Source organism: Protopterus annectens, chromosome 7.part1 (genome assembly GCF_019279795.1).
Source record: "Protopterus annectens isolate FY-2018-M chromosome 7.part1, PAN1.0, whole genome shotgun sequence".
In the NCBI taxonomy this organism is placed as follows: domain Eukaryota; kingdom Metazoa; phylum Chordata; order Ceratodontiformes; family Protopteridae; genus Protopterus; species Protopterus annectens.
The window spans coordinates 250,853-265,000 of NC_056740.1; the positions used below are offsets into that span (position 1 = coordinate 250,853).

General features: G+C 37.7%; 1 protein-coding gene across 1 annotated transcript in view; it reads right to left on the reverse strand.

The window, feature by feature from the left end:
- LOC122807520 (collagen alpha-1(VII) chain-like) overlaps positions 1–14,148 on the reverse strand; it is a gene marked incomplete at its 3' end in the record, with an annotated part of 926,266 nt that overhangs the window by 242,381 nt on the left and 669,737 nt on the right. Inside the window, exon 18 of the mRNA XM_044078445.1 lies at positions 12,052–12,198. Within this exon, the coding sequence (XP_043934380.1) occupies positions 12,052–12,198 (147 nt within the window). The remainder of the gene's footprint in view (positions 1–12,051; positions 12,199–14,148) is intronic.

Sequence of the window (14,148 nt, forward strand, 5' to 3'; positions counted from 1 at the left end):
TGTGTTTGTGTGTGTGCACATGCTTGCGTTTGAAAGTGTGAATGAATGAGGGGGGTGTCTGTGCCTATGCAATGCATGGGCTTCTAGTGGTGATTACCATAGGTAAGTGCAACTCAGAGGCATGCAAAATTAGCCAGTAATGAGGTATGTCCTTGTTCTGGCTAAATATGTCTGAAATACATTTTCCACGATCATGGAAACAACCCCTTCTCACCATAGCATTTTGCACTCACAGTGGGGGTTCTTTCTAAATCCTACAAAGTGTCTCTTTGTTTATGTGAATTTGACATTTTGAAAAAATGTACATGTATTCCCTTTGATTTTTGTTTAACTTAAGAATAAAACTGTATTTATTTTATGAGGTTAGGGACTTTTGGTACGATAACATACCACTATGTGTATGCATACAGTACTAATTTTCACATTATTATGATATGTGTGTAATTCTGTTGGTAAGTCTTATCTTGCAAAAAGAAAAAAAATCCTAAGGGAAACAATCACAATAAAAGAGCTACCATACCAATGATTATGAAAGGATCCACTGTCGCTCACCTTGGAGACAAAAATGGCAGCTTAGTTTGCATTCGGGTATTACTCAGATAACCAAACTCTCAAGCCAACTAGGTGGAAAAAACATATAAACACAACAGCTGGTAACAGCAAAGACTGGCAGCAAAGGGTACTGGTGTGGGAAATCTGAGCTTTCCAAATATCATCTGAAACATTTACTTTCTGTTGATCATCCAACAGCAAAGTTATTTTTGACATCATCAGAATGGCAGCTATGTGGCAGTATGCATGGTATCAGTCCTGTGCCTGGGTCTTTTAAATGGGTTTGTACTAGGGATCACAGATTCACTAATGAGCATCCATGTAGAAAGAAGCAAGCACAATAGTGATTTAATATAAATTTAGCTGTAGTTCCATATCAGGCCAGACAGGGTTGCACAATTTTATCAGGTGACTTTGGCAAAAGTATAGATCAACTAAAGACAGCACTACCTCCGAAGCAACAAGGCGATGCCTGCTCTCAAGGCAAGTGGCCACTATGAAAAGCAGACACATAAATTACCCCTAAAAGTTAACTATAACCAGATGTTGATTTTTTTATCACAGTATGCTTCCTCTTCACTTTAATCCAGACTCAAGAGATCCTCATACAAAGTAAAAGCAAAATCTAAAAATTAATCCCTCCATTTCCTTTCTGTATATATTGCTAACATTTCTATGCCCATCATTTTTAATTTCATTTAACTTTCATATTACTTTCTTTTGGTACTTGCCATACCATTTTTTATCACATAGCAATGATAGCATACATGTACAGAAGAAGGTAAGTGAACAGGAGAAGGTATACTTTACGTACTGCCTATTGGAATTTTCAAACACAATGAACAGCCAAAACCAGGCAGCTTATCTTCTATATATTCATTACTTCATTCTTAACATGTGTATACCTGTTGTGTCATTTGAATCTTAAATTATTCCAGCAGAATCACACAGGTGAGTAATGATTACTAGAGGTAGTTAATCTATGTCCATGCGAGCAACATCGACTATTAATACTACAGCGGGGACTTACTCCTGTTCTGTGAAAACACTTAGCCTCACTTTTGCAGATTCTATACTCTGACCCTCTCTTTTACCCTGTACAGTAAAGCCTGTGTCCCTTTCTTCACAAGTCTTTTAAGAGGGTGCTTGGACTTACCTGCTACCTTATCCTCCCTCAGCCTTCTTTACCTGTTCTCTTCTACTGTATGTTAAATTCTAATTAAGTGTAAAGCTATAGCACCTTGTCTAACTATTAATTTAGGTCTATGTCTGTCTCACCCAGATCACAACACCTGTGATATACCTGAAATAAAGAATGTGATTCTTCTAGAATTGACCTTATATACCCTGAACCAGTATGACGTCTTGCTTCTGTAATGTTGTTAAAGTTAGGAATACGTGCAGAAATACAGACAGGAACTACAATCATCACCAAGTAAAATACCAGTTATTATCCTTGCCTCTTTCATTAATAAGCTGCTAATTCAGCTGTTTACCACTCCCACAATGTTTTCCTTCCCTGTAAATCTTTCCCTGCTGTCCCCATATCCAGATTCACCGTCTCTTCTAGTTCCCACTCTTTTCCAGTGGTCCTCACTAAATCATCTAGGCCATTCCCTAACCACTCTGCACATTGTACTTCCACATTCACTGTTGTCATTGCTGTCATCCAGTGCTGTGCAATCACCTTTATTACCCACCCTCCCATCACTACTTCCACTCTTTCTGCCCGCATCCAACCATATTCTTCCTTTACCATTCCACATACAAAAAAAACTCCCAACTCCTGGTAATCTGCTACACATACACACTATCAAGGAAATGTTCCCCACCTATGTCTATGCTCTCTAAAGACTACCACCACACAACGCAGGTCCCATGCATTGTTCTGCTCACATCTCCAACACTGGTCATATTCCTACCACCCTCGCTCATAAAGGTTGGACAGCATGAGGTAACAGTTCAGAAGGTGGAGTTGCGCACTGACAAGTGATCCTATACATGCTGTTTTTCTGTTCATGTGATTTACATACTCCCAAGCACTGTCAACATTCTAGCAATCCCAATCTCTAAGCCATGCATGCCTCTGTTATTCTCAGGAAGCCTCCCACAGTTCTTACATGCCATAAGTCCTTATCTACTTCTTGCAGTGCATTCTGCTTCATGAATAAAGGGCCTTATCCTACAGACCTGCTTATTACTAGCTTGCTGCATGCAAGATACTTATAGAATTAAGGAAACAAAGTCATAGGTTCATGAATGATGACTAAATAGTCTAGTTAAGGGGAATATAAAATGTCTTAAACCTAGGTACATACTGCAAAGTCAGTTAACTATAAGTAGTCTTTCACTGATAACAAACTTTATAACCTAAATAAAAAGTCTGGCCTGCAACTGAACTTTTGAACTTGAACTAAAGAAACTTCATTAGAAACTAGTCGAAGTCTGAAATCAAAAATCACTTTTAATGAGGAGAAGCATGGTTAGTCTGAGCAAAATGGATGCCTGATCCTTGGCTCTAACCACCCTGGACTGATACAAGTTGTTTTAAGGATACTCAATCTCCAGAAAGTTAAACGAACAAGTGAATGATAGCTGTGAATTGGTAGATGAAACAAGTGAAGCTCTCAGATACATTTTCAAAGGCCAGCATGGATGATGGTATGTTGCTTCTATCCATGCACCTGACTGCAGTAGGCTCTGAAATATAGACGCACATAGCGCTGACTATGAAGCAGAGTGTGCAAGTGGGGCAGCTAGATAGCAAAGTTGAAGGACTCAGAAAGGCAGTGCACATGCTGCAGGAGCTTATGAATTCTTCAATTTGAACCCTAACAGCAACCCAGAAGAACACCATTAAGCAAGCACAAAAGCTGGACAATATCAAGAATATCAAATAATCAAAAGCCAGAAAGAACAGACCAATCACCTTGTGAACCACGATTTATTCCAGTATGTTGAGTGCTTTCTTCCCCACTAAAGGGACTTCCTCAGAACAATATAAAACAAAAACCTAGCTCTATTTATACTCCACCCTAATTAAACAATGAAATCACTAATTGTTAAAACCATCAAAAAAAAATACATTAAGAAATACATTTAAAAGTACATTTAAAACAGACGAAACACATTCACAAATTGTAATTAAAAACTTTAACATAGAAACTTCATTATTTTTATGTATGAATAATATATAAATAATAATGTTGGGTTACCAACATAATTTATATGTCCCTCATTACCCCAAAACATTACGCAACTTTAAAATACTAGAAATAGTGAGCATTTCATTTATTCCATGGTAATGGGAATCATTTAAAAACAGTTGCTATTTTAATTCCATAATATCTAGATGCACATCTAATATTCTTCCCTGCACATCTTTTTTGCAACTGTTGCACCACCATAAATTTAAACTTATGTCCTACGTTTGTATGTATATGTCTGTACAATGGACTTGTGATTCTATTATTCCTTATGTCACCTAGATGTACACCTATCCTGACTTTGAATTTCCTACAGGTTTTCCCAATATTAAATATGGGCAGTCCTGACATTTAGCCATGTATGTCACATTGGTGGAATTACAATTAAAATGTCCATGTATACATATTGTTCTTCCATTTAACTTAAAGTCTTTCCCTGTTTCCAAAATGAATGAACAGTATATACAGCTATTGCAGTTAAAATTACCCATGGCTCTGTTAACTGTTACCTTCTCAGCCCTCCTTTCTAAAATGTTCTTGAAAGATCTATCTTTCCTGTATACTATTTTGGGAGTTCTGCCAACCTTCTGTGCAATATTCTCATCAAATTGTAATATCTCCTAATTTCTTTGAATAATATCAGTTATAATACTGGCTTCACTGTTATATATTATTATTAAACTCATACATATATTGGTATTGTCTGTTTTGTCCACCATTGAAACTGCTCCCCCTGAGTAAACATTGTTTGCATAATCCAAAATGGGCTTATACGTTCCTATATCCCGCTTATTTTTTACCTCTGTGGATATAGCTGACAACATGTTATTCGGGTGAACCCTCTGCCTAAACATCTGCAATATGAAATCCACCTCACATAGGAAATCTTCACATTGGTTGACCATTCTGGCTGCCTGCACCAATTGACCTTTAACTACAGATTTCCTTTGATGGTGCAGGTGCCAGCTGGTATAATCCAAATATGAATTGGAAAAGGTAGATTTTCTGTAGATATTAGTAATAAACTTTTTGTTGCTTGTGTCAATATGTAGGTCAGTGTCCAGATAGGTGATTTTTACCTTATTGTACTCATAAGTAAATTTTAAAAATTTAACTGACTTATTTATATATTCTAACAGTTCTATTAATCTTTGCTCCGTTCCTCTCCAAATAAGGAGCAGGTCATCCAGAAATCTAGTATAATGCACTATGTCAGTTTCAAAATAACTTTTCATTAGGAATTCCTGTTCCCAAAATTACATGACCAGATTCGCAAAAATGGGGGCACATGCTGCCCCCATTGCTAAACCCTTCATCTGTCTATAATACTGGCCTTCAAAAATATATATATAATTAGTCTTTAAAACTACCTCCATCAATGTGATGAACTTATTGATCTGATCTTAGTCAAAAATGTGTGTCTTATACAATTGCTGTTCAACCTATGATAAACCTATTTTATGAGGTATAACCGAAAAAAGATTAGCTACATCCACAGTTACCAAAATCAAATGGGGGTAACTTAAATCGCTTTTAACTTTTCCAAAAAATGCCATGAATCTTTACTTATACAAGTAAATTTCTCCAAACTTCTTTGTAATTTGTTGTCCAGATATTTACTGATAAAGCAAGTTTTGGATCTTTTACCATCCACAATAAGCCTGAATTTAGGATTTTTCAGGACTTTGTGGATTTTCGGAATACCAAATATATTAAACACCATCGGATGTTCATTTGACATGTAAAAATATTCAGATTCATTAATTTATCCTTGGAACAACATGTCACTTAACAATAAATATATTTTGTGGTGAGCAACTTAAACTTCATTTAGGGAACTCTCTTCATAAGTACCATCCAACAGTAGGGCATTCATTACATTTAAATAGTCCCCTTTATTCATGACTACTACACCATTGCCTTTGTCAGGTTTCATAAATCTTACACCTTTATTATTTATAACTCTACCCAACAATTCCTCTTCTTCATTATTTATTTTTTTTACAGATTTCACCAGCTCATTGCTCCACACATTATCACCATAAAAATACCTAGCTGAAAGGCAAAGTGCTACAGTGGTTAAGGTGTATGCTTTTCAACCAGAAGGTGCATGGTTTGATTCTCACCACAGGAAAGCTCCTTACAGATTGAAGAAGTATATTTTGCCCTGCTAGACAGGTGTCCAGGGAAGTAAATAGTGTGGGAAGAAATAGCCAGGGAATTTTTATGGCTAGGCTTCATTAGGCCCTAGGGCCGATAGCCTAGTACCAACTTATGAACCTTAGATCTTTTTCACACATTTTTTCGAATAAGCCAACTACATTGTTTAAGGATGGATTGAATATGCTTGTTTTTTTAGCTCTTCTGTACGTTCATTGTATAACTCACCAATGGAATTAAACCAAACTCTCAAATTTAATTTTCTAGTATAACATTTGAGATCAACTAATGTATTTACTACATTTCTTCTTCTGCTAGGAACAAAGGTTTATCCTTTTGCCAATAAGTTGGCATGGTCAGCAGTTAAATCAGTACATGAATAATTATAAATTTAAAAATTTTTTTTGTCATTACAAACAATCACAGGCTACAAACCAATTTCATCATTCATGACCTGTAACAATATTTCCAAGTCAACACCTTGACTTAACACTTGGGAAACAGACAATTCATTTGATATTGTATTACCATTAATGCTGTACAAACTACTTACATCACTATTAGATTCAATATGCCCATCCATAACACCAGACTCCGCTCTATTACTATTTGCATTGAAAATAGTAGGATCATTAATATCGCCCTGAGTCCAATATACATGCATGATCCAAAATACCATTGACATTGTTGAATTCTAACTCATTTACATGTCCGGTAAAGCTATAAATTGAGAAGTCACTTAAACAATCAGCATTTTCAGTTTCTGTCCCAAGAACAACTTCGGGAATTAATTCAGTAAATTTGCTTTCAATGGATGATTGTGAATTAGCACTTGCCCCATTCCATTTACAACCCACACTCTTGACCAAACTTTTGCCAGTCACGCCAATATTAACCTGCAAGTTAAAATTAGATGCTTCGCTCAAGCCAGTAATGACTCTGCTGTTATTAAAACCACATAAACTTACAATTAATTTAGGTTGGGACCTCCCAACGACATCGGCATGATGACTATGTCATACATTCCGGGTCCTTGGACCTTTGGGTTTTGCTCCCTGAGCACCATAATCCCTGTAATTGTTGCCCTGGTAGTTGTAAGTTTGTGCTTTCCCCCGGAGTCTCTCAGAATGCCGAACTGCCTCCTCCATGTTGGCGCCAGACTGCAATCTCGGACATTGCTCACCCTGATGTTTCCTTGCATCTTGCATCATTTCCACTGAATTAAACCCTCGGTCATTGACCTGTTGTTGCTCGTTGCCTTGGTGACCTGCCTTATCTTGATATTCACTAATATCCCTTTTTATTTTATTTGTTTTACGGGCAAACACAGTATTACATTGTTCATTTACTGAACGTAAAATACCATGAAGCATTATTTGACACTGTGAACCTTCTAAGTCAGTCTGAATGGACCTGTCGAGTTCTTCCAAATGTTTAACCATGTCATTCAACTTGACACTATTGAATTTTATCATAATCTTCATTAGTTCAATACCAGTCCCGTCGAAAAGGGCATGTAATTCATCCATTTCACTGTTTTCACTTGCTCCATTTGGGTACCTCCATAGTCTAAGACCTTGCAGAACCTGCTGTAGTTCTATATTTCTTCCCAAATATGCATTCTCCATTTGAAGTTTTTTGTATGCTAACAAATCTTTCTTAAAACATTTAAGTTTAGGTGGTAAGGGTGGGCAATAGTTACTGTTCTGTTTGTTCCCTATAATGACTGTTGTATGTTAACTGATATGTGAGGTCTGTGCTGAGCTGTCAGTCATTACACTAATGCTCTTGATGCATTTGTTGAGGCAGAGGCATTATGATGGAAATTATTACTGAAATAACTATTTCTTTATTTCACTCATGCATGCATGCATGCTTACTCCCTGGGTGTGATAAAGGATACCCACCTTAATTCTTAGTGACAGGAAAGTGATATTACAGACATTGTCTTTATCCTTTACTATTAGTCCTTACAGCTGACATAAATTATAATAATGTCTAGGAACTGTCATGTCAGGGTAAGACTGGTGAAGACTGTTTTAGACTAAGATTTAGTTAGGAATACAGATATTTAGGTGTTGAGTATAAGCCTAGACTTGATGTATGGAATAGAAAGGGAATGTTGAGCCTGTGGGGGGGAGGAAGTGAGACAATCTAGTTTTGTATACTATAATGGCTCATGTTTTTTTGAGGCAAGAAGGGTAATGCCATTCAGAGAAGATATGGATTATTTTTTAAAGTGAGTAGCTCGGTGGGGCAGGAATAGCTCTGAGAGGAGTTTAGCTTTTGCTCTAATAACCACTAGGGGCATTATTGCTTGGCATAAGTAGATAACACCTAAGGACTTGGCTCCAACCCATGGAATGTATCCAGAGACACATATGTGGGAGGGGGAATGCTCAGCAAAATGGAAGTAGCCTCCAGCAAGGGCTTATTCTTTGGGAAGGCACACTAGGCCCAAAAGATAGTTTTAAGTTTGTCATGGAATGTGGGGGGAAATAGTCACCTAATTAGGCATGCGAGAATCCATCAGAGAATGAAGATGGAAGGAGTGCACCTAGCATGCTTGCAGGAAGTTAAGCTAAAGGAGTCCTAAAAGTTTAAAACTAAAGAATATAGAACCCTGTTAGCTAAGAACAAATCTAGGGGTGGGTGAAAAATGAGTATTGCTCATGTTTCATGAATCATTGGATGTCATGTCCCGAGAAGTTAAGATAAGTGGAAAGGACAGGTGGTTGAGTTTGCTGGGGTGGGGAGATTTGGTTTTGCAGGGGAGCAGAACAGATATTTTAATTACTCTATCGTAGTGTAGGCAGAATATTCATAGTACAACAATACTAGATATAGCATTGCTGGATCATGCTTCAGTGTGATTGATAATAACTTTAGACACTTACAGCCCTATGTTCAGGGGATGGAAATGGGCTTATTTCAAAAGGCAAAAGAAGGAAGAGAAAAGGAAATTAAAGGAGATAGTTGGTGATGTTTTGATAAGAAATACAGGGAGAGATGCAGTCCCTGACTGGACCTGGTAGAAGGGCTGCAAGGCATCATCAGTAGGAGGGGATTTCATGGAGTTAGAGGGTCTACAAAAATTAACAAAATAAAGTTTTATTGAAGTGATGTACAGTGACTTACGATTATCACAAAGATCTGGAAGTGAGGTGGGTCACTGAACTGTTACACACACACACAAAAAAAAAACCAGGCGGAGTTAATGAGGAAGAGGCATTTCTGGTGGTTAAATACGTAGGGTAATATAAAGTGCATTGCGTTGCTTTTTTTTTTTTTTCACCCAGGTTGCCCTAGGGTGACTATATCACAGGTCATTTATCAAAGTTGGGAAAAAATATCAAGGAATCTAGAGTTGAGGGAGGCATTTAAGGATTTTCATGAGACTGTACTTTTCAATCAGTTGAGCAAGTGATGTTACACAGAACTTCAAGGTGGCAAAATCAGACCTGTTATCAAAATCACAACAAGAGGCTCAATAGGCCAATTACATACATTGAGGTAGTCAAAGCAATAATTAGTTTGAACTCTAACAGTCCCAAGAATAGATGGATTCCCCAGTGGAATTTTAAAACTGGTGAGGAAGAAACTTCTGGACAACTTTAACTGGACTTTATAATTCTAGTGCTTTTATGGAACGTCCAGGTCAGGAGCACAATCTGTCCATGATGGTTATTCTAATGTCCAAAGTGGGAGTTTTGTGATTAGGAGATTATAGGCCCATACTGCTTATAAATTTGGGTTTAAAAATGGTAACCACTTGAAATTTCGGGACCCACTAGAAAGTACCGAAACACAGAGACTGAATGCCAGAAAGAACGGACTTACCATTTCCTGAGTTTGAGATGGCCATTTCTTGGAATATTCTCTTTTCTTAGAGGTATGTTGATCTCAGAGCTGGTATACGTAAATTGGAAGATGTGGAGCACTTGCCCACCACATTGGGGGGCCAGAGGGTCTTGCCTACCAGCAAAAAAGAAGATTAAAGGAGAAGAGTAATCATGAAGATTTGCTGTTCTCCCAGATTTTGATCTTTTTTCCACCTTGTTGGTGCTTGGCATTTCAAACAGAAGCCTTGAAAAACATATGCAAAAATACTAATGAGAAGGGTGGAATTGAACTACAAATGTGATAAACGAGGCAAAATTAGTTTGTGGGAGGGACAGAGAGACAAGTAGTAGGAGACGGATCCTTTACATGAAGCTGGGAAACATCTCATCAATTAATGATGTTCTTTGATATAACTGACTATTTCTTGGGGAATTTTATTTGAGGGTTTGAGTGGAGACTTTGTGGGGAGAAGTTTATTGGATGGTTGAAGGCTCTGTACACAAATCCAACTTTTCAGGTGCTAGTTAATGCAGGTCTCCCAAACAGTGAAAGTATAGGGAAAGGTACTAGAGAAGGACATCCCCTCTCCCTGGAGTTGTTTGTCTTGATAGTAGAAGAATTAGCAGTGCAGGTGAGATATTTACTTAGGGAGAAGTGAGTACGGGGACACCTAGCTTCTTTTTAATGTTTGCAGATGACTGTGTCTTTCTGAGTACGCATATCCAGAAGGTTCTTGTAGGGATATTGGATATTTTCCGAAAGTATAGGGTAGTCTTTGGGTTGCAGTGCAACTATGCAAAGCCTGCTTTGAAACTTTGTGGTAATAATAACTAGGAGAGAGGGGCAGATGATATCTGTCTTGTCTCTAACATTAAATATTTGGGGTTAGTGTTAGTTACTATCTGGGAAGCCACTGTTTCCGATAATACAGAGTTGGTTAAAACATTAGGGCTAACTCTAAGCAAATTCAGTACACTGTCAGGGAAAATAGAACTAGCTTGGTCTATAATATTCCCTCACGTCAGCTATTTGTTTAGAAGTGTACATATTTCCTCTAGACATAGCTATAGTGGAGCTGTAGGAAGCATTAAATACATACATTTTGAGAGTCTTAAGATGGAGATTGGGAACTTTGATGGCAAGTATTCTCAAATATTATGGGGTGGAGGGGGGTCACCACAATTTGTCACATATATAACAGCTTTTAAATTAGCTCAATATATCATATGATGTGAAAGAAAAGAATAAAGGGAAATGTGGTGTACCATTGACTGGGGTAGTCCTCCTCCCTTTATACTGTAAGCATGTGTCTGTGTGTGCACAAGTGAGTGAGCACAGGAAATTATAATGAACTGCACACTACGCGTCTGATATTATCAATGATAGTCAATCAGGTAGCACTACTTTCCAGGTAACTGTACTTATTTAGCAGGAAAATGTGCAATAATATCATATTAACATAACTGTCTTAGTCTGTGTCCATTTGGAAGTATTGTAAAACAATATTTCACAGGACCAGTCAATATATAGGTCAGCAATGGCTCCTGACCCAGTTTGGGTTAAATGGTAAGTGAAATATTCTGATTTGTGCACTATTTCTTTTTGAATACTCACAATATCTCTCAAGCTAAACAAATTTACGGCTAAGTATCAATGAAAATTTCTACAGCGTTATCTAAGATGTCACCTGATGTTATGCTATAGTCTATGACTCAGCTGGGTTTGAAAATATTAAAATACATATAGAAATACTACATATCTTCATTATTACTAACAAACAGCTAACTATATATTCAGTACTGTGCATTACATGCAGAGACTGAGAGTGTATTTTTGTCTCATATCATGACATTTCACATCATGTCACTCAGTAAAGAGACAGTCATCAAAATACACATGTAAATATGAAAATATGATTAAGAACTGGCATACCCTGGTTAATATCTCAACTGCCATTCATCCTAGATTACCAATCTTAGTACTGTTATTTTTTTCTTGCACTGTGCCCTTTCAAATGCCACATATTCATAATTAGTCCCCAAAAATATCATAATATCATATGAACTGTAAGTGTCAAAAGGAATCCTATAGAAATGTGGCGTGAATTACTTGCTGTGCTTCTTTCAGTGAACCCTCCGAGCACTTTGTTTCAAGTTAAAAACAAAGTACATGAGGTCACAATCTATGCTGATAGCTTAGCTTTTCTCTGTCTTAAACCAGCAGGTAAATGACTCACAGATGCAAAAGACACTGCAAGGAATTAGAGACAACAACATTTCAGGTCACTTACCAGTTCTGACACTGATTGTGATGGGGTTTCCCTCTCTGGTTCCAATTAGGGTTGAGACTCTAATGATGTAAGTGATGCCCTCTTTCAAGTCATGAATCTCAAATGTATTCTGGTCTCCAGGTACAAATCTGACGAACTCTGTGCCATCTAAACCAAAAGACAACAATAGGCAAGTCAAAGGTTTTGGCTTTACAAACAAGTAAGCGTCATAATTTCACAAGCACTATACTTTTTTTCCCAATTATATATAACAAAGTAGAACCTCTGTAAGTTAACCACCCAGGGACTGTCAACATATGGAGGTGGTCAACATACGGACCTAGGCCTACTGTACTGATACGTGCATGCATTTTACTTTACTTTCTTGTACAGCTTTAATTAGAGAATATCATATGAAATCATACATAATCAAAACACAGTAAAATCATACATGTAGTATCATACACAATCAATACATTTACTGTTTTCTCATGGTTTAATCATTCTTTCTGAAAAAAGAGTCAATCTCGGTCTGTTTCTTATTGTTATTACAAAGGTAAGTGGAGAAGCACTCTCAACGCTGGTTACACCACTCAGCATACCTGGGCATTTTTTCCACAGCAAATGACTTCAACTGCATTATCAGATGCCGGGCATCCTCTTCTTTTGGAGTCACTGCAATTTCTGTGTCATCGTCACTTGCTTCTTCTACTTCATCAGCTGCTTCATGCACTTTTACGCTGGTCTGTACTTCGGACAATATTGCTTGGAAAATTGCTTCTGGGTCAGGTTCATTACAGGTTACCACCTCATCATCCATTGCAACAAAACCTTCAGTATCTACTCCTTTGAATTCTGCTATGGGAGATGGACTGTCTGATCAGGCCAAAACGTTGTGCTCTTGGGTTGTGACAAATCCAGCTTTCTTGAAACACTTCTGTATCATTTCTGGCTGACCTTTATTTTAAGCAGAATTGATTCAGAGGACAGCATTCAGAGTGTTACCTGATGCAACGGATGAAGTTGCTTCCACAGTCGGACCACAGGTTTGTGTTTTAGTAATGCCCCACTGTAGGAGCTGGGCTCAGTAGTGCATCTTAAATGTTTTGATAATACCTTGGTCAAGAGGTTGGATTTTTAAGGTTGTGTTTGGAGGCAGAAATTTCAGTGTCATGTTTATGAGATGATTCACTTGTGGGTGGCCAGGACAGTTGTCTACTGTCAGTAGAATAGACTGTTTCTTCTTCTTCTTCATTTCTCAGTCAATACCCCTTATCCACTCCTGAAATAAGGCACCAGTCATCCATGTGCATTTGCTTGATCTCCAAGTGACTGGGAGGTCTTTGGGCCTCAGGTTCTTGAATGCGTGCGACTTTGCCAATTTACCAATTACCAAGGGCTTTAGTTTCTCTCTGGGTGAGCTAGTGCAAAGCAGAAGTGTGAAACATTTTTTGGAAAGTTTTCCCCTCTTACATTTGTTACTCTTCATGACAAGGCTCCTGTCAGGCATCGCCTTGAAAAAAGTCCACACTCATCAGTGTTAAAGATGTCGTCATCTTTGAAGCCTCTGGCAAAGTCTGGGAACATTTTGTTGAACTCTTCCACAACTTCTACTGGAACTTCATTGGATTTACCACACAAGACTTTCTGTGAAATCTTGTGTCACAGTTTAAATTTCTCAAGCCAGCCACTTGATACTTGGAAATCTCCCACCCCGAATTCCTGTGCAAATGTTTTAGCACAGGAATGGATGGATCATCGGCCTAGAGATTCGAGCGTTAACTGCCCTCATTTGTTTGAACCAGCTTAATGTGGCTTCTTTGACTTCATTGAGGGAAGTTTTCCTCCTTTTCCACTGTAAATCTTTGTTTTCTTTACCATCTCTCTCCAAAGTACTCATGTTTACATTTTTGGATGTTGGTAACTCTGGTCTTGCTAACACCAAAATGTTCCACCATCTTTCTTTGGCTGCTGCTTTCCAGAAAATGTAGATGATCAACCGTTTCATTCAATGTCAGCTCTTTACTTTGGGCCATCATGTCTCAATTAACTGTAATTTTTTTCAGTAATTGTAAAATCTTCAGCAACACGTGATAAATAACAGGACATTAGGCCTAA